The 27206-nt window shown below is 45.2% G+C and overlaps 1 protein-coding gene across 1 annotated transcript in view; it reads left to right on the forward strand.

Moving 5' to 3' along the window:
- The window catches only part of LOC120049221 (transcription factor SOX-6-like), a 202846-nt gene that overhangs the window by 152926 nt on the left and 22714 nt on the right, over nucleotides 1-27206 (forward strand). Inside the window, exons 10-13 of the mRNA XM_038995460.1 lie at nucleotides 990-1069; nucleotides 12336-12485; nucleotides 14533-14707; nucleotides 15593-15783. Of these exons, the coding sequence (XP_038851388.1) occupies nucleotides 990-1069; nucleotides 12336-12485; nucleotides 14533-14707; nucleotides 15593-15783 (596 nt within the window). The remainder of the gene's footprint in view (nucleotides 1-989; nucleotides 1070-12335; nucleotides 12486-14532; nucleotides 14708-15592; nucleotides 15784-27206) is intronic.

Genomic DNA, 27206 nt, shown 5'->3' on the forward strand with positions numbered 1-27206 from the left:
TTCCCCCTCAGTACGCATGCTTCAATCAACCCCCACTCCCCACTCCCCTCTCCGCTCCCCTCTCCCCTCCCTTCTCCGCTCTCCTCTCCACTCCCCTCACGCCAGTAGGCTACACTACTGGCCTGGCCCGTCTCACTGGGGTTGTTCTGTCTGTCTGTCTGTCTGTCTGTCTGTCTGTCTGTCTGTCTGTCTGTCTGTCTGTCTGTCTGTCTGTCTGTCTGTCTGTCTGTCTGTCTGTCTGTCTGTCTGTCTGTCTGTCTGTCTGTCTGTCTGTCTGTCTGTCTGTCTGTCTGAACACACTGGGCTGAGTGTAAAGGCTTCTGGTACTGAGTGACACACTCAACGCTCCCACAACATCAATCATATAGACTCCACCTACTACATACCTGTCCTTCAAACTCACTGACAGCTTGCCAAGGCACTGTAAAGCAATAAAATAAAAAATTATATAAAAATAGTAGTTCATACTGGTTAGATTGATGTGATACCAAGATAAAAATTGTATTTGTTAACCGTGTTATTGTAACAACACACTTGTTCTAACTCGTTTCTTAAAGCACTGTTCCCTCTTGTCTGCCAAAACTCTCACTGCCAAACAAACAATGTTGTGTCAAACAATAGCAAATGCCTGAGAGAACATGCTACTTCCTCTGTGTAATCACTTATAATCACACAGATATTTAACACACACACACACACACACCTTTCATAGTGCCTGTTGGTTTCCAGCGTGGAGATGGAGAGCATGGAGTGGGAGTTTGAGGAGGGGGGTGGTGAGGAGGGATACGTTCCTGAGTAATGCTGCTCCAGTCGGCCCAGCTGAGCCTTTTGTTGGTGCAGATGTTTGGGCCAGTAGCCGAGGGCCCAGAGGAGGAGAGGAGAGGGAGAGGAGGGCCCAGGGACTGTGTTGGCACATGCCTGGCTGCTGTGGGCCCGGCTCCCTTAGCTCATTGTCTCAACCTGTGCACATTGTTCTCTCCCCCCGACAGGTGATAACTACCCGGTGCAGTTCATTCCATCCACAATGGCAGCTGCGACAGCGTCAGGACTCAGCCCCCTCCAGCTTCAGGTATGTGCTACGACAAAGAATGCTGCTCAGGACGCCTGCCAAGCCCAGGGCAGAATAACGGCTAAGCAGCTGTATGCTAAGTAATGAGCTGCACACTAAATAATCCTGGAGGCCCTAGCTCCTACAAGCTTATCACCTTACACATGCAGTTTACCATGTTTTATAGAGGATTTAACCCCATAGCTCCACCAGAGATGGGAGTTAGGATGATAATAGTTATTAGAGGGAATGAAAATCACTCCAGTTACCTTAATCACCTCCTGTAGAATCTATCATACAGAGACTATTTACTGTATTAGGAAAGTTAAATACAGACCTCTGATGTTCCTGCATTACACTGTATGACCTAAAGCTGTATGTGTTGTGTGCAGCCAGAGGGGTGTGCAGTCTAAATGTAATCGGGAGAGCGGGAGACCGGGAGAGAGCGAGAGAGCAGGAGAGCGAGAGAGAGCGTGAGAGAGAGAGAGAGAGAGAGGGAGAGAGAGAGAGGGAGAGAGAGAGAGCGAGAGAGAGCGTGAGAGAGAGCGTGAGAGAGAGAGAGGGAGAGAGAGAGAGAGAGAGAGAGAAAGAGAGAGAGGGAGAGAGAGAGAGCTTGATTCCTGAACAGAAGGAGAGAATGCTGGGATAAGCTCCAAAGCCCTGCAGGAGCGTTCACATGAAGCTGTTAGAGCTGAACTGGGGTCAGGGGCTAACCCCAGGCTATACTGTTTAATAAAGATAATTATCTGGGTTCCATCTTCATAGTCATTACCGTTATAATTATTATCACTATTACTATCCGGCTCCTCTCCAGGCCCGAGCATGTTCTTTCTATCCAAATTGACAATATGTATTCCCCAGGTTACTTTCTCTGAGTTCTATTTACATAACCACTACACAGAATGGCTATGGGAAGCAGCGAAACCCTCTGTACAATTACACTAATGCTATTACTCCTGCCTGCTTGCTTAAGAAATTATCAAAGCGCCCTTTGCAGTTCTGTGAAGTATGAAGATTGAGGATATCTTTTGAAACTGTGTAACCATAAATATTTAAGGCTATCTGAAACTACTTGAATAAGGATCGTCAGTAGACTTTAATGTTCTGCCTTTGAAACAAAGGAGAAAGGAGAGCGAAAGAATTAAAAACAGCTCTCCAAGCGCCTGCTTTTTGTGGCCGCTGTTTTGTCAACACCAGTGATAAGCTGTTGATAGCAATTAGACATGAAGAAAAACAAAACCAGAGGGAGACAGGACTAGGAGGAGGGGAAGGCTGAGAGGAAAGTGTCTTGTAACTTTTTCTTCTTGCTGATACATGAGCACAATTTGTCCTTCAGAGCTTATCGCTCTCAGCATTAATGAGCCTTGGCAAGTTCTAACAATGCTTGCAGTTGGAGCTGGAGAGCCCTGCTTTATCACGCAGCGAGCCATGCAGCCATGGGAAGAACAATCAGGAACGTGGAAGGTGTGGGATGAGTCTGCTCATGTTCTTCTTGCGTGTGTGTCTGTGAGTGTGTGTGTGTGTGTGTGTGTGTGTGTGTGTTACTCTCTGTTTGCGTATCATAGAGAAAGCTTGAGGTTAGCACAGTCTAGGCCTACTGAGTGTCTATTTATAGTTGTGTTCTAGGTCAGATGGGCTAGCCATATATCTGAAGGTTAGGCTGGGGTGAGGAGGGGGCTTCAGCCATTAATTCTGATAACGTATTTAACCCTGGGAATGGGCGAAAACAGAGCCTCCAAGACCATGACTTGGCTGACCTTTAGAGAACACAGTAAACAAAAAGAGGTGCATTCCTATTAATTGAAGCCTGTCCGCCTGTGGTATATTCCGGCTGCCGGCTGCTATTTACCCTGCATAGAGTCTCCCTTAAAACAGCAAGGCAAGTCAAACATGCCCTTTTCTCTAGTGCTGGGATCAACAAGCTAACCATGTGACTCCTATCACTTCTTCTACAAAGCGCTGGGGGACAGGATGATTAAAACAGAATATGAAGGCAGAGATGGAAGTGATTAAGTTAAGTTCACTCTCTCCTCGCATAGTGATAATAGTGTTAGCTTCCGCCGCCCATCTCCCACAAGTCTACCAGTGAAACAGAGGGAGATGCCAAGAGAGAACACAACAGGAGCTCTGTGTGTGTCACACAAGTCACATCAGGACAAAAGAAGCAGACAATATGTTATTTTAGTCAACCAGAACAACAGAGATACAAAGAGTAGATGTGTCATTTGTGGTGAGAGGATATGAGGAGACACTTTGTCCGGCAGTTGTCTGGCTTACACTGTGGCTCCTTGTCAGTGAGAGGACAACTAATTTGAGCGGTGCATCTAAGAACAGGAAGCATCACATTATGATGTTAGTTTCTACTGGGAAATGACGTTTAATCAATGTGGAAAACTGATTGGATTTGAAAAAAGTAATCAACGTAAGGTCATTTGGTATTTTTTTCACCCAACTTTTAACCTAACATTTGGTGACATTTTTTGTTTATTTCACACTGAATTCACATTAGTTGACAACTCAACCAAATGTAAATCAAAACTAGACGTTCAACTGATGTCTGTGTCCAGTGGGTTATCATGTTTTTTCCCCCAGTGTATTTCTGATGTCTCTCCTAGTCTGTGTAGGCTCTTATTCTACATGCTAATCTTTTAACAAAGCATCTGTGCTGCTAATTGCTGAGGAGATTGTGTGGAGGATCAGCCAGACAGAAGTGTGTGTGTTCTGGGTGTGATCATCAGTAATGACCATATCACTAAGTTTGGTTTTCACACATCACCAGACAGGAAGCACTGAGACTCAGCAACCCCTTCAACTTCCTGGGCTGAGGACCCTCCCCCTGCATGTCATTGGCTCAGCATGCCTCTCTAATTAAAATATCACTCCCTGTCAGCAGCCTGGCAAGGTATAATTTTCACCAATTTACTCAGTTTAGATTGTGAAATATATGAACCTTAAAAAAGTATCTTATTGGAGGAATTAATTCCCACAATGCAGCAGCAGTAATGTGCTCAGCCATCCAGTCAGGAATGCTAGCCGCTCTGTCAGTCTTAATGTTGGCCACGCACCCGCTCACAATTTCCACTGTCATAACAGTCTGGGCCCTGCGTGGAGGATCCTCTCACTCCCCCTCCTCTCTGCCCTTTCTCTCCAGGCATAAAAAACCAAGGTAACAAAGGTTTATAGGGCTGATGGATGTAAATGAATCTTGGTCGGTGCGTTTGAGTGTTGGAGAGTGTAATTTGCTTGTCAATACAGGGTGGGATGGCGTGGCCATGGTGGCTGGCAGGGAGAGACTGTCGCCAGGCATTTTCAGTACACAGGGCAATTTCACTCAATGCTTCCCTGACAGATTGGCCCTCGTCTACGAGTCACAGGAGAGAAGGTGTGTAAACTATCCCTCCGACTGAGTGCCCCTCTTCATTAGGGTCCACTCTGGCCTGGGATGAGCTCAGGACAAGCAGGAAACAATAGCTCCATCCTGGACTGTCCTGGCCTGATTACAACTGACACATCTCACCTAATAGGGGAAATTGTGCTCAGATTGTACCCCCGATGTGTCCCGCCACCCACTATATTCAATTGAGCGGACACAACAAGAAAATAATTTCCTTAAATTTCACAAATTAATTTTCTATTTGGAGTTGCACTTAATTTGTTGTTTATACACTATCCCCTCTCCCATAAATTGCCCTCTGAAAAACAATTTCCTTAAAGCTGATGTAGGCCTGATACATTGTTGGGCCCTTTTACCAGGGTGATAAACAGGAGAGGGAACTTTAGACAGGACTGTTTTTTATCATTGGAGCCAGACTTGGGGTTTAAGCAGTTTTAGAGAAATCATCTTTGGATAAAGTGGAACATCTGTGTCCTCTTTATAGAGGATCAGAGAGAGCAGCAAATAGGAGCCTCTGCTTTCACTCTGTCAAATCTCAAATTTTACTCCCTATCTCTCTCTGCCCCTCAGTCTCGCTCTATCCCTTTCTCTCATCTATATCTCCCTGCTTTCTCCTCCATCTCCTACTTTGTATATTACCCTCTTTCTTTCTCTCATGTCTTTTCTTATGCTCTTTCTGTGTGTCACTCCTGCTCCTTTTCTTCCCCAAATTACACAGGCCGCCACATCCTTAAGCTTTAAAATATTGGATGTTAAATTGCTTGAGTGGTGACTTTACACTGCAATTACCATCCATCACAGTGGAAATGGTATCACTCAGGTCCCATGCTAAACCTTCTCCAGCCTCGCTGTCATAAACACATGAAAAGCAGCAGCCCACGTGCTACAATGACAACCAGACCAGATCTGAGCAGAGAGAGAAGCGTGTGGAGGGCACTCAGTGGCTGAGACGGCTGGAGTGACAGGGAGGACTCAGAGTCTCAAAGACTCCCAGACAGAGAGGGAGAGCAGGAAACCTGGTATTATCTTTTGTTTGGAGGCAAATGCATGTGTACTCCGGATGTGTGGAGAGACTGGGGCCTCTGCCATCACCAACAACAAGTGAAGCACTTTTCACTTTGAGTTTAAAGAGAGAGAAGAACTGAGACAGACAGACAGACAGACAGACAGACAGACAGACAGACAGACAGACAGACAGACAGACAGACAGACAGACAGACAGACAGACAGACAGACAGACAGACAGACAGACAGACAGACAGACAGACAGACAGACAGACAGACAGACAGACAGACAGACAGACAGACAGACAGACAGACAGACAGACAGACAGAGAGAGAGAGAGAAAGAGAGAGAGTGAGAGAGAGTGAGAGAGAGCAGCTGGTTCTCTGTTTGTGAGGAGAGGAGAAGAGAGCAGTGTGGTCTTTGAAGGTAACACAGAGCAGTGCAGCAGTGCTAGCTGTGTGTGGAGAGGAGGAGAGCTAATGGGATGGCTAGGTGAGCAGCTGGATAGGCTCTTTAGTGAACAGAGGGACAGATGGACAGACAGTGTGGATAATGCAGTGAGAGGCGCTGAATGTGAGGGCTGGCTCAGGGGCCTGACTGATGACTAGGAGCTTTGGGCCTGGAGAACCCACACAGTGCTAGACTAGGATAGTTAGATCCAAGATGAGAAGGATTGTGTTGTTGAGAGTGTGTGTGCATTTGTGTGTGTGTATTAGAGTGAGGCAGGCTGGAAAGAGAGAGAAGGAGAGAAGGAGGAGGGGTAGAGCAGGGGAGCAGGTTGGGTGCCAGCAGATGAGACAGATGTTGGGCCATACTGGAAAGCATCGGCACAGTGCACCAGGACGCCTGCCTCCGCTCCTGACATCTGGGTCTGGCCTGGGTCAGCCTGCCTGGTCGCCCTGGGCAATGAGCCTGTACAAGCCTTGTGGCAAACGGGGCTGGCGCTGCGTTGCCTTTTAAACGGCGGGGTGCACTGGAGCATGATTAATGCCCTCATGTCCACCCTACTGCTCAGCAAAGGCAAGGCAGAGGTGACTGAGAGAGAGAATGACAGAGAGAGAGAGAGAGAACACCCACTGCCTCAAACAGCGGACAGACATCACACTCACAATGCCGTGATGTATAGAATAGCCATGTTTTCTTTCAGTCATTTATATTCTGCAGAGATGTTTTTCAGTGTGTCTTTTGCATCAAACTGAGTTGAATCTGAGGCCTCAGTTGTTGTAAGTGTGTAATGCACCATAATGGCTGGGAGCAGGAAGGCTGTCCAAATCTGCCACTGTATTTTACAGCATCTGTCACTGAGCTTTGGCCCTGCCCTTCTCTTTAAGACCAAACAAGATTCTACAGCTTGTTTTTCTGAGAAATGTTTTTTTCCCTCCCTGTTTTCCCCCCAAAGCCCACTCCACATCCTCCTCGCTCTCCCTCCTCTGCCCCAAGTTCACAAATTGCAGAGGTGACGTACAGAACTTACTCTGCCTGTTATCAATGCTCCTCTCTACTTGTTACTTTTCCTTTTCGTTTAACACCAAATTAAAAGTGTGGAAACTTAACGAATACCAGGCTGAAACAACACAAATCTAATTAATTGTGATTGACAATCATTATTTTGTCCCGAATGGACTGATTTATCCAAGAGGCAAAATAATGAGTTTTCCTTATTCATAAAAAAGGGTAATTGATCTATTGCCTTTTATATATATGCCCTATACTATATCTAAATAGCCTCAGTTGAGTCTAATATGCTGGGAGCATGGTCTGGACATGTGCTGAGATGTCCATCATCAGTGGAGTGTGTAATCTCAGTATAATGTTGTCGCAGGCAGAAAAGTGAACCTCCTCGTTTAACCTCTGCCGCCTCCAGAGGGCTTGTTTTTAATTACTAGAGGCTAACAAGCTGACCTTGGGCCTGGCGCGCTCATTTGGAATCCATGCTCGCTGAGATGTGCTCTGCTCTTCTGGGAGAGATGGGGGGAGGGAGGAAGGGAAGGAGGGAGAGAAGGAGGGAGGGACGGGGTCGCAGGAAGGGTGTGTGTGTGTGTTTGTAAGTGTGTGTGTTTTAACTGTTTTCTGTGAGGAAGGGGATACTGTAGGAGTCAACACAGAGGCTTTGTTCAGTTTTCGTTCATGTTTCTGTGTTCTGGCAGAAATAGCATCATCCCCAGGAGAACCCAGGCAGCAGGACCTCTGTGCCTGCCTGCCCAGCAGAGCCATGGGGGAGGGGTGAGGGCTGAGGGAGTATAATGTCAAACATCCAGAAAAACAGGAAACTTTACCAGCCCCAACGATTTATAGTATAGCACTGAAACCAAAACATGACATTTATCATAGACATAACTTGTTGTGTTAAAAGTAGTCATTATTCACCCCCATTTGCTCTCTCTCTCTCTTTTCCTCTCTCTTTTCCTCTCTCTCTCTCTCTCTCTCTCTCTCTCTCTCTCTCTCTCTCTCTCTCTCTCTCTCTCTCTCTCTCTCTCTCACATACACTCACTCAACACAAACACTCTGGCATATTCCTACCCTCAATAGCCATTTCCATTTTAATTGGTAAGGACAGTGAAGTCAAGCGTTTTAGTGCTTGAGAGTAGTTTGTTTTTGTGGCAATAGGATAGAGCAGGGTGAAACCACTACTGCTGATGATGAGTTGCAGAGAGCAGAGACCACTCAGGACTCCACTTGCTGCATGCTGGCCATAGTGGACCTGGGGCACCAAGCCAGCTCTTCCCAGTCCCCAGCCCCTGATCCCTGTCTTACCATTGACTTTCAGTGTGACCCTCATTACCAACAGGCACCTTCTGCCGTGGCAGCCCTGCAAGATGGCGTGGGGCGTGGGGAAGGGAGTATGTGTGTGGGCCTACCGGGAGAGACCTCTGTGAGCCAGGCAGGAAGGCAGATGTCCTTCAGTTAGGGGACTGGAACATGTGTCTGGCCAGAGACAGTGTTAGTCAGTCAGTCAGGTCAGCCAGAGGCTGTCTCCTGTCTCCCCCTCTCCCTCTCTCTCCCTCAAACTTACACCCCTCTGTTTCACCTAGTACACGGCTAGTTAACACGTACATTTTTACACAACTAGGCTGAAATGCATTGGAGACGTGGCAGCCCTCCGCTGCCCTACCTCCTCTCTGTCCTTGAGCGGTGCATGGTTTAGTTGTGCATGGTTTAGTTAGTGGTGGACTGTGTGTCGTGTCACACCTCCCTCCTGCATGTCTTCCTGCTCTCCTGATTGTGTTTATTGTTTCTTACCTCCTGGAGTCTGCCTGTGCTGGGTAGAGCTGCAGCTCCTCACCCCATGGCTACGTCCTGCTAATCAGGCCTCACAAAAGCCAGGCTGACTGCCTCTAATTTGAAGCAAAACCCAATTATGCTCTTTTTCCGGAACAATAAAGTTCTTCCCACTCGAGGTCAGGGGCTTTGCCCATCTACAGCTCTGTTAACAAACATCTGTCCAACAGACTTGGCTTCCGCTCCGCTCCTACACAGACTGGAGCCTCACGTGTAGCCTAGAGACATAGTCAGGCAGCTCAACTCCTCCGCAAACAACTATGTCACCCTAACCCAAAATGCTCAAACTAACTCAACTATGTCACCCTAACCCAAAATGCTCAAACTAACTCAACTATGTCACCCTAACCCAAAATGCTCAAACTAACTCAACTATGTCACCCTAACCCAAAATGCTCAAACTAACTCAGCTATGTCACCCTAACCCAAAATGCTCAAACTAACTCAACTATGTCACCCTAACCCAAAATGCTCAAACTAACTCAGCTATGTCACCCTAACCCAAAATGCTCAAACTAACTCAGCTATGTCACCCTAACCCAAAATGCTCAAACTAACTCAACTATGTCACCCTAACCCAAAATGCTCAAACTAACTCAACTATGTCACCCTAACCCAAAATGCTCAAACTAACTCAACGTTGTGTTAGTGAGATGGATTTGGGGTGGGGGGTAGAGTTGTGTCCATTTCTGTGGCCCCTTGAAGACAAAAGGCTGTTTGTGTGTGAGGCGGGGGCAGCGCTATCATTGTGGGAACATAATCAGTCGGTCATTTCCGCTGCCCATGTGCTGTTGTTTGCCTCGGGTCCCCCAGAAGAATGAACCTTTTGTGTGCCGTGTATGTGGCGGCGATAAAGTTTGGTCCAGGAGAGTATACATGTTTATATCTGGAGATATGTGAGCAGGACACAAAGTGCTTTGTTTGGCTTTAGTCAAAGGGTGGGGCACACAGGCCACCAGGGTTGTGGCACATTTTCCATCCACACAAATGGAGTCTGTATGGGGCCCCGGCAAACCAGGAAATGAGACGGGGCATGCTGATTGGTCATACCGAACAGAAAGTAAATTCTCCTTGACAACGCCATCCGTTTGAATAACATAGAAACAGAGCGGCTTACCTACTCTGAGCCAGAAAGGCTTGTCAGAGAGTGATGAGGTGGTGTCTGTCTGGTGTGGAGCTGTGAGAGATTGTACATATTGTACACTACCTAGCCCTCACTCTGAGACAGGAGTCCTAGTTGACAGACCCCTGCCACTTACAGCAAGGGACAAAAGCCAATTTAACCACTTACCTGGTGGCCAATCAATAATAGCCTGAAGCAAACAGTAGCGCTGTCAACATGGCAGGCTGACCACCTGTTACGCAAGTGCAGCAAGGAGCCAAGGTAAGTTGCTAGCTAGCATTAAACTTATCTTATAAAAAACAATCAATCTTCGCATAATCACTAGTTAACTACACGTGGTTGATGATATTACTAGTTAACTAGCTTGTCCTGCGTTGCATATAATCCATGCGGTGCCTGTTAATTTATCATCGAATCACAGCCTACTTCAACTTAGCCAAACAGGTGATGATTTTAGAAAAGCGCATTCGCAAAAAAGCACAATCGTTGCACAAATGTACCTAACCATAAACATCAATGCCTTTCTTAAAATCAATACACAGAAGTATATATTTTTAAACCTGCATATTTAGTTAAAAGAAATTCATGTTAGTAGGCAATATTAACTAGGGAAATTGTGTCACTTCTCTTGCGTTCAGTGCAAGCAGAGTCAGGGTATATGCAACAGTTTGGGCTGCCTGGCTCGTTGCGAACTAATTTGCCAGAATTTTACATAATTATGGCATAACATTGAAGGTTGTGCAATGTAACAGGAATATTTAGACTGATGGATGCCACCCGTTAGATAAAATACTGAACTGTTCCGTATTTCACTAAGAATAAAAATGTTTTGTTTTCAAAAATGATAGTTTCCAGATTTGACCATATTAATGGCCAAAGGCTCGTATTTCTGTGTGTTTATTATATTATAATTAAGTATATGATTTGATATTTGATAGAGCAGTCTGACTGAGTGGTGGTAGGCAGCTGCAGGCTCATAAGCATTCATTCAAACTTTACTGCGTTTGCCAGCAGCTCTTAGCAATGCTTGAAGCACAGTGCTGTTTATGACTTCAAGCCTATCAACTCCTGAGATTAGCCTGGCAATACTAAAGTCCTATTAGAACATCCAATAGTCAAAGGTATATGAAATACAAATGGTATAGAGAGAAATAGTCGACGCATCATAAATCCTATAATAACTACAACCTAAAACTTCTTAACTGGGAATATTGAAGAACTGGGAAAATTTAACCACCAGCTTTCTTATGTTCTGAACAAGGACCTTAAACGTCAGCTTTTTTACATGGCACATATTGCACTTTTACTTTCTTCTTCAACACTGTGTTTTTGCATTATTTAAACCAAATTGATCAAGTTTATTATTTATTTGAGACTAAATAGATTTTATTTATGTATTATATTAAGTTAAAATAAAAGTGTTCATTGTTTATTCAGTATTGTTGTAATTGTCATTATTTCAAATATATATAAAAAATCGTCTGATTAATCGGTATCGGCTTTTTTTGGTCCTCCAATAATCGGTATCGGTATCATCGGTATCATAATCGGTCGACCTCTAGTTCATAGTATCTAGAAGTTTTAACAGGCATCACTAAAGCCTCCAGCTTTCATCAATGATAGACAATCTGTCTTCCTTATATCTAAAGTTTATTTAAATGATGACGTTTATTGTATTGTGAGATTTTTTGACCCAAAACCCTTTTCTGTGATGTGTGTCTGACAACTGTTATTTTAAATATGTTTTCAAAAGCCTTATCAGTATCCATAATAACCCGTTCACTAAGCGCCTGCCAGATAATCAGGACAGCAGTAGACATATATAATATTATACAGAGTTCAACCCCTTTTCTGTTTGGAAACGTGATTGTCATTAAACACCTAGCCAGTCATCAAAACCACACGTCTGAGTGGTAAGTCACCACTGGTTACTGATTTATCGCCAAGGAAAATAAGCATGATGACATCAATGGTCTTTGTGCAGCCTTAATAATGTATGCATTTAATGTGTTCTGTGATGAGAGTCCAACTGGGTTTGGTTTTCTAACAGTGTGGGATGGCAGGCGTATAGAGGGCCAGCTCAGGTGGCTGTCTAGTAGTGTCCTATTACAGGCCAGAAAGCCCAACAGAAACCTCTCTACTGTGGAGGGAAATCAGAACAGTCTCTCTCCTGTTGAGTCTGAAAACTTCTCTCTGTGATGAGTGGAAAACGAGCGCTCCAAGTGTGCTGAATGAGAGCCATGGCTGTGTGGTTTTTAAGGCTGCTGTCTCTCCCTGGATTCAAGCTTTGATATACAGTAAAGACCTTTGATGGAGGTTCTCTGCCAGGCATGGAAAGAGAGGAAGACGTGAAGGAGAGAGACAGAAAAAGAGACAGAGAGACAGAGAGAGAAAGAGAGGAAAAGAGAGAAAGAGAAAAAGCTTTGAATGGTGTCTGGCTTTGGATGTTAATGCCTTGTGGGTTTCCTCCCTCTCCTCTCTACAGCAACTGTATGCCGCCCAGCTTGCCAGCATGCAGGTCTCTCCTGGAGCCAAGATGCCGCCACTCCCCCAGCCTCCCAACAACAGCGGGCCCATCTCCCCCTCCGGCCTGAAGAACGACAAGAGATCCTCCAGCCCTATCACTCAAGTCAAGGTAGGCCCCGCATCTCACCCCTTACTTCACCCACCTACAGCCCACCACCTAAGTGCTGGAGTGGTTCTTGACCCAGCCTGCTGATAACTCAGAAAATGAGTGGTAGTAATGGTAGTGGTGCTGCTGTTCTGTGTTCTGTGCTAATACTGGGCCAAACTTGTCCATGTCCACATCAATCTGTGGGCCTTTAACAAGGCCCGCTCTCTCTCAACCAGAACTCTGTGGACATGGTTGCTATGGCTGTGGACGCTCTAAGTGAGAGAATTTGTTGAACACATGGTTTCAGATCACAAGGAACAGCAGAACCTTTTTTATTATGACGGAACAAAACCATTAGAACAGAGAGAGAATCACTCGTATGTAAATGCAGTTTAAAAAGTGAAGGGATCAGAAGGATTGATGACTCTTATTGTCTTGTAAATAAACCCGAGAGCAGGGTCTGCTACTGCATGGCCTGGATCCACCAGACCTCCGTATGGAGCATAGAGTAGATACATCATCCTCTCACCATGCAAGGCCATAATCAGAAACATGCCTCCATTTGGAAAAATCATGTCATTGAATGGTACAGTAGGGCAGCTCTCTCTCTCTCTCTCTCTCTGGTATTCTCTTCGGCATGCAAGCTCTGGAGCTAAACACGGCCTCCCCCACAACCCCACCACACCTCCCCCATGACCCCAGGCACACAGCCTCCTGGGAGCTCATCCATGGGCCTGTATCAAGCTGTCTCCTAAACCCTGTCACTTTATAGGATCTATGTCATCAAGGCTGTTTGTTAGATAAGAGGCACTACACAGATCCTACAGGTCTTTTCACTCAGATATTGTGACATTGAGTTGCTGTTCTGAATGGACTCTATGGGTATTTATTATACTTCTAAACACTACGCTTGTGAGCTTGAACTATCAATAATTAAACACTAATGTAAAGTACATATGTCCCCAAAGCCCCATCTGTATTCATCCTTAGTTAGAATTAGATTGCTGTTAGTTTTGTTTGTCAGCTTTTGGCTTCATTGGATGACAAACTGTTATTGGCACAGCAATAACAAGGCCTTGAGGCAGTCTGTCTGAGCCAGCCATATGTTTGGACAAGGAGACACTTGGGCTTTAAAAAAGACTGTTAACAACAGCATACAGACTAATCTCAGCGAAGAGGCTTCACTAGAGAGATACATAAGGAGGCAGTAGAGCTATACTTGACCCACCCAGGTACTTTCCTCCATTGGTACGTGTGTAATACCTACAGTACCATCCAGTCAGGTAGCTGGTATCCTCTCCAAGAGCTCCTAGACACTGGCCTGGAGAACACCACAGATCACCATCAGCCTCAATCACACCTTACTGCTGCTCTGTGCTGTACTGCAACCAGCCCAGCAGACATGTCCTCCTGTGACCTGACATCTCACATTAACTCACCCAACTTTACAAAGAATGCATTCTAAACCAGTTATACATTTTATTACACACTGTCGGATGCAGTATTACATGAAACAAATGACTAACACCAGTATCCGCAAATGAGAAAGGAAATTGGAAAACAACTTAATGAATTAGATAATGCAACTGACGTTTGATGACTCTTACTTACAACCATCTTTAATCATCACCATGTATCTCTGTAATGTGGTTATTATTCATTCTTAGACCAGAGAAGAGGGAGAACAGATGAAGATGTACAGAGAGGCAAAATCGGATTTAATTAGTGTGAACAAAGGTGCTGAGCAACTGTGAGGACGGCCATGATGGCACGGTGCCAGCAGATGAATGAGGAGAGGAGGGGAGAGAAGGGGAGAGGAGCGGAAAAGCGGGGGAGAGGAGAGAAGGGGAAGGGAGAGGGGGAAGTAGTGGACGGTCAGATAGGAGCGCTAGTAATTAGCCAGAAGCAGACTGTTGTCTGGGAGCCCACACATCCTCCAATAGGAGGAGCCCTTATTCACATCTGTCTCCTCTCTCTCCCGCTGTTTCTCCCTATCTATCTCTCTCTCTCTTCCACTCTCTCTCCTCTCTCTCTCTTCCACTCCTCTCCCTTACCCCATCTCCACAAGGAGGAGGGAACGCAGCCTCTCAACCTGTCCGCCCGGCCCAAGACGGCAGAGCTGGTCAAGTCCCCCACGTCCCCCACACACAGCCTGTTCACAGGCAGCAAGACCAGCCCCAACAGCCTGTCCAAGAGCGGCATCCCCAGTCCCCTCGGAGGCATGGGCCGTGGGTCTTCTCTGGGTAAGAACTGGCCACACTCTGCATCTCACCTCCGGCTCCATCTCCAATAGTCAATACATACTGATTGAATCTGTTTTGAAGTTGGCACCCCCTCGATCACATAGAAAGATCATTATATTTCCATAACAGTGATATAGGATCGAAGCTAGATATTTTGTTGGTTTTATTTTCTGTGTTTAGATAATGGGAGTTGAACATATAGTATTTCACACTGTCAAGTTGTAAAAATGGCTTTGAATGTTGCCCTTTTTTTATCTGGATGAACCAAAAGTTAATGACGTTTATCTCTATGTAGACAAAACTGTTGACACAATTGCAACTCTTAATCTCGGTGGAACCTTGGTATTAAAAACCATGCAATTTAGAGCTGCGGATGTTGTAACACATTATTTGTTTTTAAGAGGTCTCACGTTTCACCATCCCTCTCATGTTAAGCCTTTCTACTCAGCGTTTGCTAACTGTTATTAAATGCAGTCTTTCATTAAAGCGCCTGCATTTCCGCTGTTCCGTTCAGACTGGGGGTTTGAACCCCATGTTTGTTTTATTCTATTTCTGTGTCTTTAACTGCCATCCCTCCTCACCTAACTTTGAGATGTTAATTACACAAAGAAGGTCGACAGACTCGGTCTACTGCCTCTCGCTGTCTTTAAAACAGACCCACCCGTACACAGATGCAGGCAGCACACACATGCACGCACGCATGCACACACACGCACACACACACACCCTGACGGGAAAAAAGGAAGAGGACCTCCTACAAGGCTTGATTCTCCACATAGGATGATCAACACCTGTCAGTGGGCTCATTCACTGTGAATCAAAATGAATAGTGTGTAAGTGTATCTACTGTGTGTGGGTTAACTGGGCGTGACGCTCCCTCCCCAGACATCCTGTCCAGCCTGAACTCCACAGCGCTGTTCGGGGACCAGGACGCGGTGATGAAGGCCATCCAGGAGGCCAGGAAGATGAGAGAACAGATCCAGAGAGAGCAGCTGCAGCACCACCAGCAGGGCATGGAGGCCAAGCTCTCTGCCCTCACAGGCATGGGCCTCAACAACTGCAGCAGGGCTGACAAGGTCAGAATCCCTGCCCCCTCCGTCCGTCTGTCTGTCCATCCAGCTCTCTGTCTCATTCTCTCTCATTCCTTTTCTCCTCTCTTCCATTTATCTTCCTATATGTTGCTTTCTGTTTATTCACTCTTCTCTCTCTGTCTCTCTTTTCTCCTTCCCTCCCTCTTTTTTCCACACCAACAGAGCTGGTTCACTGAGTACATTGTGAGTAGCCCAAAACCATAACTAGTAAAGTGATTTCCGCTATTTTCTTTTTTAGATATAATTCTTCAGACCAATGTATGTCTTTAATGCTGGTCCAGAGTAGTGGTTTTGATTGACATTGGCATGGCTGTGTGTGTGTGTGTGTGTGTGTGTGTGTGTGTGTGTGTGTGTGTGTGTGTGTGTGTGTGTGTGTGTGTGTGTGTGTGTGTGTGTGTGTGTGTGTGTGTGTGTGTGTGTGTGTGCGTGCATTATGGTGTTTGCATGCGTGTGTGTTGATGTTGGTGATAGAGGAACGGACCATGGTGCTGCCCGGTGCGGGTTAACACTCTGATGTCTCTGCCCAATTAAAGCAGACATACGGCCCTCTCCGTCCCTCGACATGGGACAGGGGCGCTTTGTACCAGGAGCACACACACTCCCCTCCCCGGGATTCCCTTTTAAAATATCTTCAAGCGATGAGTCAATCAAGGAGAGAAAACAACATCCACCTCCCTCTGATTGGTGCCATATTGCCAGTTGGCTGTGAGGAGCAGGCAGGAACTGGGAGCGGAGCTTCATTAATATTTCAACACCTGACACTTTTAACCAACACATTCAACTAGGTCAATGTATATGTAAAAACATCTACGAATATCTATTTTGATTTCTTCTTTAATTTAGTTTTAGGGGTAAATCTGTGTCTACACAGGTGGGAATGCAGTGAGCTCAGACTGAAGTGTGTCAAGTCAAGGGACATGACCAATAGTTTAACAACTCAGTGGGATCAACTTGTCTTGCCATGTCACCAGACAATAAAACCATTTGTATTGTTTTTGTATTTAAAGTTCAGTCCCATCTCACAGGGTTGTGTCGTTATAAAAGGAAATTCAAACTACAATTTTTTATGGTTGTACACCTTAACACCCCGCCATCATAACTGTTCCTGTTAGCTAGTTACGCTTCCTCAGTGTCTCTGTCTTTGTTGGTTCTCCACTAAGTGGGTGAGTCTGAGGCCCGTAGAGTAACGTTAACACTCCCATCTCCCGTTTCCACTCAGTCACTGTCTGTGTCTGTCTGTGTGTCTGTCTGTGTGTCTGTGGGACAGCCCTGTAGCGTTCTCTACCTCCCTGACTCCAGAATCTGCTGCTACATGATATGAATGCAGCGTGTGAACAATGCCCTGAAAGGAACCGTTTTCAACAGGCAGCAAACACCTACCCCTCCATTGTTCTTAGCAGGTAGAGGTTACCGCTTTTCTCTGCCCCTCTTTTGTTTGCTTTCGTTTTTGTCTCGACTGCATTATGAGCCTGTCTATTCAGCCTGTGTTTAAACAATCCTCTCAGGTGAGCTGTGTGTATTTATAACAGGGAGGGGCGTTTGTGGCTGACGCTGTCAATCACTCCTCACCTCTGCTCCACCCCTTTCAGTCTGTGTACTCAGTCTGAGGAGAGAGAGACAGAGAGAGAGACAGAGAGAGAGACTGACAGAGAGAGACAGAGAGATGGACAGAGAGTGTAGACTAACAGTGAAATGCTTATTTACGGGTCCTTTTCCAACAATGCAGAGTTAAAGATAAAGAATAAAAATGTCAGTGTTAGTATGTGTGGGTGTGTGGGTAGAGTCCATTGTGTGTGCATAGAGTCAGTGCAATGTAAGAGTCAATGTAACAGCGAGGTAAGACTGCGGAGGCTTGTGGTTCAAGATCACAGCATTGACAGTACACAGCCAAGAACAATAAATTATAAATAGGTGGGCTATCAGTTTGAAAATATGACTGGTATTTTGGGGTTATCGTGTTGCCCTAGGTAACCGTACACACCACAAAGACTCCTTCTTTTGGGATGTCAGTCAGCCTTCGTGTGCCTGGCCTCTCTCTCCATCCTCCCACCTGGGTCTGTCAGAGGACAGCTTACCAGAGGCACAGCTATGTTTAGGAGAAGTAGCTGCATCTCTAATGAGTTAGCATGAAACCCTTGGCACTATCTCGCCTGCACTCTTAGAAAAAAAGGTGCTATCTTGAATTTTTCCACAGAGGGTTCTACCTGGAACCAGAAAAGTTTGTCCTATGGGGACAGCCGAGAACCCTTTTGGAACTATTTTTTGTGCTTAGAGAGGGACTGAGGAGCAGCTCTTCATGCTGTCTCAGTCATACCAAAGAGACACTCCAATGTGAAACTCTCAGGTCAATGTGATAGTGAATATGATCAGTCTTCTGTAGCCATGCTTGGCTCCATCCCTAGACCAAAGGCAGATAAAGACAGTTCCAGTGACACTGTCCCTATCAGGATGGTGTGTGTGCTTAGTGCTGGGACACACTCTAACAAGTGAACCAGTAGAGTGATCATCACAGTGTGGCACAGTAAAAACAGAGGTAGGGAGGGAGGGTTAGGAAGGAGGTAGGGAGGGGGGGGGAGGGGGGCAGGCCTGGCGCGGCACAGCACGGAGTGGCCTTCCCTTCCCCTGATACAAGCCGACAGTCTGCACAGGCCCGGACGGCCCAGATAAAAGCTTTCACTTTGGTCAGTTTCAGAATATTAATATTTCAGCCAAGCGCCTCACCTGACATAAATACTGTGTGCTCTTTAATAGCTGTGCTCCCGGTCGGCTGTTTGGAAGTTTATCACAGTGAACGCTTACATGAAGATTCTGGAAACATAAATGGGATTAAGCAGAGGTTAAAATCATCTAGTGTGGCTGTTGGAGGGGGATATTAAATATTGATTTATCCCAGTGTAACGACCCAGCCGGAGAGTGGGGCTAAGTGCTGCTTACAGATGGATCAATTCATCTTTTAATACAAAGTGTGTCCATGGAGCACAATGCATCCCTTCCTCCTCTCTCACCCCTATTACTGGGATCCCTCCATATGGCCCTTCTTACTCTCTCTTTCCATCTCTTCTCTCTCTCTTATCTTTCTCTTTCTCTCTCGTCTCTTTCTTCGTCCTCTCATCTCTCTCTCTCGTTCCTCCTCATCTCTCTCTCCTTACTACTGCCCTTTGAGGTGGAAGACGTCCTTTAATTCTACAGTTCACTAGTCATCTACCTTCTTGTTGAGGTAATGTAAAATATTCATGCTTTACTGTTTTCTATTTGTCCTTTTTTACTATATCCCATCAGTACAATAAAAGCTTTTCCAAGGCTCAAAATGTTCCTTTTTGAAATATTTATCTAAAGGTATTATTGTCTGTAGAGGGCAATTACTTTGTTCCATTATTTATTTGCTCAGTGGATGCTTTTATCTAAAACAACTGAGAATGTGTACAGTCAAATACAACAGGATCCATTTGCAACTCCTGGAATTGTCTCCTGCTATTAGCATAGCTAGCTAGAACTGGTAAAACTGTTAGGATTGGGTGTATTCATCTGCAGGTTGAAGATTTCATAGTTTGTCCTATACTGTATGAACTGCGATACAGGAGAAAACAGGCTACAGAGTCACTGATTCAGGTGTCACAGATTGGTGATATTCCCATAGCTCTTGTCTTGGTTGATATTCCCATAGCTCTTGTCTTGGTCTTGGTGGTACCCGCTGTTCACTGGAGGCTGTGTGTAGAGATACAATATATTCCTCTGCTGACATCTCCCAAACTGGAATCAAAGGGTGAAAGGCCAGTGTATTAACCTATTGAACTGCCCCTGTCCCCCTGACACCCCATCCTCCCTACATTATTGATGAGTACAATATTCTCTTTCCCATGTCGTACACCTCAGAGCCGAACATATTCAAATGGAGCTTTGCTGGTGTTCCACAAAGTCCTGACTCCTAACCTTTTGCAAGTAGTAGAAATGCTCTTCTCGCTCTAATCTGTGTGTGTGTGTGTGTGTGTGTGTGTATGTGTGTGTGTGTTTGTGTGTGTGCCGAGGTCCTATTCAGGCAAAGCCCTCACAAAGACTTTGAATATAATCTTGTCTGGTCTGCAGCCCTGGAAGCAATTTTCTGCTGCTTTTCGACTGCTGTCTTGGAAATTGCCAACCAAGGCTTTTTGGCTGCAATGTAAATCCCTGGCATACATGGGTTTGGCCGTCCAAATTAGATTATGTTCTGCTCCCAGTCACTGGCCATAGCCAGCAAGTGCCATTGTTGAGTATTGCTTACATTAATGCTTTGTCCAAATGTTCACATATGTCAAAGGAATAAAAATAGTCTATGACTCTGAATGAGGTTGTGGATGTGTGTGGGCGTCTGTCCCAGGCCAGGACTGAAACAATGCCACCCGCTCTTTCTCTTTTTCTGTCTTTCTGTCTCTCTATCTGCCTCGCCTCTCTCCAGAAAGACATCAAGGCCGCATCCCGGTTGGGCTGTTGGCTGAGGTAGTTCCCTTATTTTCCGTAGTTGCAGTGTAAAATGGGGAATTGCCAATGCACTGCAGCCGCTCAAAAATGTTACTGGCCCCAGAGCTCTAGACCTGCAGAGAGAGCCACGCTCTATGCCGGCCGGGCCGGGCCTCTGTACAACGATGACTGGGGAGAGAGAGAACACGCCATAATGGGCCTGTTATGCTCTGCTGCAGCATTGTTACAGTGGGCACATAATGGCTCCTGTGTCTGCCAGGTCACTCAGTTCACTCTCCATATTGTTGTGGTTATGGTAGTGTTGTGTTATTGTAAGCAGAGGGTTTGATAAGGCAGAGATGTGAGCCCAACTTAACAGTCCCTGGAGGAGCCCGTGAACAGTTCAGGGTCATTGAGAGCTGGAAACCCGTAAAAATACACCAGCAAATGATCTCAACCCAGTGTGGAATAAAAAACCACAGGCGAGCCCTGTCAGAAAGGCCTTTACAGCACAGAGTGTTAAGTTCATGTTTTAAGTATCCCTATACTCCTGTTATTACGGGGCTATCACGGAGTCAAGAGTGCGCATGCGCTGGAAGTCTGTTCGTTGTTGGACCTAGCCTGGAGTGTAATGGCTACCTTGTAGTGTGTTCATATAGTAGAGTAAACTTTGTTAAACTGGAACCTTGTCGTTGTGTCATTTCGAGTTAACATTGGTAGCAGACGATGGCTTCTAACTACAACGTGCCACCTCGCTTCGACGAGAAGAGGTCGTACGAAAGTTGGAAAAATGAACTGGGAATCTGGACACGCGTTACTAATCTGGACGCGAAAAAGCAAGCACTTGCGGTGGTATTATCGCTCGAGGGAAGAGCGAGAGATACAGCACTGGAGATATCCGTTGAGGATTTGAACAAGGATGACGGTATGGGAACTTTGATCACAGCACTGGATTCTGTATTTCTTAAAGAAGAGAAAGACCGTGCCTACGAGGCATATTCAAACTTTGACAGTGTTACGAGAGATATTTCGGTTGCAATGGCGGACTACATCATTGATTTCGAACAGAGGTACAATAGAATGCGCAAGTACGACATGGTTCTCCCAGATGCAGTGTTAGGGTTCAAGTTGCTAGACACTGCTTGTCTAGATGGTAGGGAGAAACAGTTGGCGTTGACTGCTTGTACTGTGCTGACTTTTGCATCTATGAAGTCGGCACTAAAAAGAATATTTGGTGAAAAGACGTCTGTCGCGCCAATAACAGATGGAATGCAAGTGAGTGACGCAGCATATTACACCGAGCAGCACAGAAAAGGCGCCAAAAAGTCACGTTCTCAAGATAACCAGAAGAGGGCGCCATTTCCCGGCACAAATCCACTGGACACATATGGAAGGAGATCGAAATGTGCTATTTGTCAAAGCACTTACCATTGGGTTAAAGACTGTCCTCATAAAAATGAACAAGTTAAACTAACAGAGGAAAATGTAAACACAGAGATAGAGCAGTGTAACATTACACTGTTTTCAAATGAATCTGCTTCTGATACTGAGATTTTTATAGTTGAATCCTTAGGATCTGCTGTGATTGATACTGCATGTACACGGACAGTGTGTGGTGCAAAATGGCTTGATAGCTATGTCAGTGAACTAAATATGAAGGAAGTACAAAATATGATTGACACACCAAGCAACAGAGCTTTCAAATTTGGAGACGGGAGAATTGTCCATTCTACCAAGAGAGTTAAGATACCAGCAAAAATTGGTCAGACTAAGTGTCACATTGAAACAGAGGTGGTCCCTACAGATATCCCCTTACTATTAAGCAAAGCTTCCCTCAAGAAGGCAGAGGCTGTACTAGACATAAAAAATGACAAGGCAGTGATGTTTAAACAACCAGTGACTCTTGAACTTACTACCTCAGGCCACTATTGTGTAAACATTTTAGACAAAGACATCACACAGTGTCCATGCAAAAATGAGATTCTGACTGACACAGAGCACATGAAGATTCTGACAGTCACAGAGAACATGAGCACTAAAGAAAAACACAAAGTATTGTTAAAGCTTTACAAACAGTTTGGACATGATACAGTTAACAGACTTCAAAAGTTACTCAGCAGTTCAGGGAATAATGATGATGAGAAGTACGAGTCTGGAGACAAAGTGTACTACAAACGAGTTGACTGTCAAGAGTGGAAAGGACCGGGAGTAGTCATTGGTCAAGATGGTGTGGTGATATTTGTGAGGCACGGAGGCATGATTGTCAGGGTGCATCACTCAAGATTGCGGAAAGTAAATGATCAACAAGATAGAGGGGCTGTTGCTGAGAATCAGTCTCCTAATGAAAATGACAAAAAGGACACAGTAACAGACACAAACCTACCAGATGTCGCATCCAATGATATGGACACCGAAACTGACATAGGAAATGGAGCAGAGACCTTCAACCATGTCACAGGTAATACTGTTGAGCGTTCAAATGAGGAAAACATTCAACAGCCACATGTGTTAAGAGAACATGGTTGTTCCAATCTGAAAACTGGACAACCTGTTAAATACACGGACAGAGAAAGTGGTATTCCACATACAGCAACCGTCATTGGACGAGCAGGACAAGCAAAACACCAGAACTGGTACAACTTGCAGTACTCTGAACCAGCTACACTTTCTGGTACAACAGGGTCAGCTGACCTGCCACTTGTAGATAATATCAGAATTGAACCAATGGAAAATCGAGAAAAACAGAATGACATTCAAAATGATGATGTACTTGAAACAAAGGACGTGTCATTTGACTCAGCTAAGCTAGATGAGCTCAGTAATTGGAGGAAAAATGGAGTGTTTGAGGAAGTCAAAGACATTGGCCAAAAGTGCGTCTCAACAAGGTGGGTGTGTACCCTTAAAGAATCCTTAACTGGAATAGTGCCCAAAGCACGTCTAGTGGCTAGAGTTTTTGAGGAGCTGGCTGCTAAAGAACTCCCAAAAGACTCACCGACATGGGCCTCAGAGTCACTCAGATTGCTGATGTCAGTGATCTGCCAGAAAAAATGGAAACTTAATTCCATAGACATCAAATCTGGATTTTTGCAGGGAACAGAGCTGTCAAGGGACATTCACATCCGACCTCCGCCCGAAGCTAAAAGTGAAGGAACACTGTGGAAACTAAAAAAGTGTGTGTATGGACTGGCAGATGGATCACTCTACTGGTACAACAAAGTCAAGGCAACAATGCTGAATACAGGTGGAAAAATGTCACAAGTGGATCCTGCAGTCTTCTATTGGCTTGATCAAGACTGCAATGTGACTGGAGTACTTGCCTGTCATGTTGATGACTTTATCTGGGGTGGCTCACAGACCTTTGCTTCAACTGTGATTCCACACCTCAAAGCTGTTTTCTAGGTTGGCCGTGAGGAGCATGATCATTTTTGTTATGTTGGCATAGAGTTTATTACAGTTGATGGAAAAATACTGATGCAACAGGAGAGCTATATCAAGAATCTTCAACCTATCCACATGGATTCTTCAAGAGCCGTACAAAGGAATTCCCCTCTGTGGAATTGAAGCTGGTCAATTGAGGTCAAAGATGGGACAAATTTTATGGGCTGCGAGACAGAGTAGACCTGGTTTGATGGTTGCAACTTGGCATCTAACACAAAACACGCCACTGTACAAACCATTCATGAGGCAAACAAAGTTGTTCGTAAACTGGAATCACAACAAGTGACGTTAAAGTTTCAGCATGTTGGAAAAGATGACTCTTTGAAACTAGTTGTCTTCAGTGATGCTTCGCTAGGTTATCACTGGTGGGACAAAACGGCACTTCCTACCTGTAGTTTGTGTCACTGACAACTACTCATTAGTTGATGCTGTGAAGTCAACCAAGTCTGTCACAGAGAAAAGACTTTGAGATTAGCAGCATCAAGGAACTTATTCAAGCACAGAGAATCCAGCGGATTCTGTGGTCGACCACAAAGGAACAGCTTGCTGACTGTCTGACTAAAAAGGGAGCATCCGGTCTTGTGCTCCTACAGGCTCTCGCTCCTACAGGCTCTCAGTAATGGAAAGTGGCAGCCTGTAACACAACCCATTTGTAATGGGGATCTTGAATAATACTTGGACCTTTAATTATGTTGTTGATGTTTTATTTGTCTTTAAAGAAAAGGGGGAGATTGTTAAGTTCATGTTTTAAGTATCCCTATACTCCTGTTATTACGGGGCTATCACGGAGTCAAGAGTGCGCATGCGCTGGAAGTCTGTTCGTTGTTGGACCTAGCCTGGAGTGTAATGGCTACCTTGTAGTGTGTTCATATAGTAGAGTAAACTTTGTTAAACTGGAACCTTGTCGTTGTGTCATTTCGAGTTAACACAGAGCAGAGATGGCAATGCATAAAATACACCATTTGCAAATTAAGTTGAAAGGTCAGGTTTTGTGTGGCTGACTTGGTTTTCCTTCCAGAGAAAAAGAGAAGAACATCTCAGCCTGGTGTATGATAGCATATTCTGTCATTAAAAACAAACCAAAAACTCTATCTGGCGTCCAGCCCGGATTAGGGGTAGCAGTTAGCAGTTCAGCTCCATAATTGAACTAAGATGCTACTCTGTGCTGCTCTCTTAATGAGGTGGTAGCCTGGTGCTGTCAGTAGAGGCTGGAGGACTCAGAGGACTGGATGTCTAGGGCAGTGGTCCATCTATGGCCTGAGTGATCCTGTGCCTGCCTTGGGGGATGAGGCCTGTGGAGCTCCTGTAGTGCAGGGCTGAGGCCCAGGGAGCAGGGGAAAGAGAGCAAGAGGCTGCATGAAAGAAACCCTCGGCTTACCACACCACTGGATGTTCTTAAGACGTAAATGGTTCAAAACTACCAACTACTGGAGAGCTGAAACATTATAAATAACATTGCAATTGGTTACAACTGAAATACAAAACAGATTGGGATGAGAAAACGGGATGTAACACCACTTCATGTTTAAAGGGCACTTTGTCTCCATTTTAGACAGGGCAGGGCGCAGAATGCAGAGGTTTAGGCCCTCAAGGTCTCCACTCTGGGTCATATGTGACCTTTGTGATGAGTGACAGCTGATACACAAAGCCTGCTATTGTGCTCAGATCAGACAGCTGTGTGCTTCACCTCCCCATAGACCAGGTGTTTGAGCTGCAGCACATGCTGCGAGGCCCGCTTTCACAGACATCACAATAACAGTTATTCAACAGAATATTATGGCCTTTGTCAGTTGTCTTTTTTTATCAAGGTATTAGCCCTATGCACCTGGGAAACCGAAAAAAGGAAATTACCAAACTCCAAGGTTTACGCACCTGTCCTGCTTGATTATCGTCAAGTGAAGCTTTTCAGTATCTTACAGAAGCAGTCCCTTTAACAGAAGAATAGTGGAGGACTTCTCTACTTTTTTTTCACTTAAATCCAGACAATGTTTTCAGCTGTCCTTAATACCGGACCTTAAACGGCTCTAACAATCCTTATTATCTTACAGTTGTATGGAGCAGCCCTGACAATCCAAGGCCATATGGTGGTGGCCAGGCTATTTATAAAGGAGAGGGGCAGGAGTGGAGCGGCAGTGTGATGCGTAAATACAGGGTAGACACAGGCACAATGCACAGGGCCTCCTGCCTCTCTCTGCCTCTTCTTCTGCTTTCTTTACCACTGCCTCTAGTTGCCTCTGTCAGGGCTGCCCAGGCCCAGGATACGCCCTGTGGTTGTGGGCAGAGAAGCGGGCCTCCTGCACATGTTCTGTGGCCAGGCAGATTAAAGCCCTCTTCACAGTGCTGACATGGGCCTTCTCGGGTTCCACACTTCCCCAATGCTAAGCTAAGAAGTTCCACTGACTCTGCCATCCCTCGCCCTGCTCTGTTTTCTTTGGCTATGGCATGACTTCACCGGGCAGCCATTTGCTATCGAACAAAATGTGTTTGTAACCAAATTTGAGACAAAAAGAGCACGGGGCAGGGCAGAGGAGATTATTGTGGGTGGCTTTTTTCCACTTGAGCTTAGAGCGCGTCGCTATAATTTGAGATGTGGGATGAAGGCTGCATGCTGAACTCATTTGAGGGAAGGACCGCTCGCTCGCCAGAGGCCGTGTTCAGAATGGGAGGGGAACAACTTGTACCATTATATATTTTGTATTCTCTCTCTCTCTCTGCCCCTCTTTCATGTTCTCTCATCTTCATTCCCTGCCTCTCCTTCACGTGTGCATTTATTCTATCAAGTCTTTTATCTTTCTCCCTTTCACTCCCTGCATCTCTCTCTCTCTCTCCCTCTTTCTTTTTCTCTCTCTTTCTCTCTCCCTCTCTCTTTTTCTCTCTCTCTCTCTCCTATCCCAGTTGTCCTATTTTTTTCTCCATTTGCTGAAGGGAAGTGCTCTTGCCATCCTCACTACTGTACATTATAAATGTCCTTTATAGTGGACATGCAGCAGGCAGGCGGTGGTGAGCATACTATACCGTCTATCTCTCTGGACGGACAGAGGGCCATCGTCCCTGGATACCACCACATGTCCTTCTGTGCCAGAGTGATCAGTAAAAATGTCATGACATCATAAAATAATAAAAATGCCATTAATTTATCACAGCACTTGATGCAGGGGTAGTAAAGTAGCATCAGTTCACTGAATATTTTCAAGCCTTGAAACAAAAAGCCTGATGTTGTGCATATAATTTATCCCCATAATTTTAACTGTAATTCTAATGCATGGATATAAATGATAAAGGTTATAAGCAATAAGTATATAAAACATACTATATAAAATGTAATGGAAATTCATTGTAGCATATTGCACAGATTTAATCTAATGTTCATTAGCATTGCCAACACAGGGAAAGAGAAAGTCATATTTGTACAATGTTTAATAACCTTGTAGTTGACATACAGTACTGTCCAGCTACAGTAGAGTACAGTAGAGCACAGCAGAGTACATAAGAATACAGTAACTCACATTAGACAACACAGACAACACATCCTAAAT

Source organism: Salvelinus namaycush, chromosome 1 (assembly GCF_016432855.1).
Source record: "Salvelinus namaycush isolate Seneca chromosome 1, SaNama_1.0, whole genome shotgun sequence".
Lineage (NCBI taxonomy): Eukaryota > Metazoa > Chordata > Actinopteri > Salmoniformes > Salmonidae > Salvelinus > Salvelinus namaycush.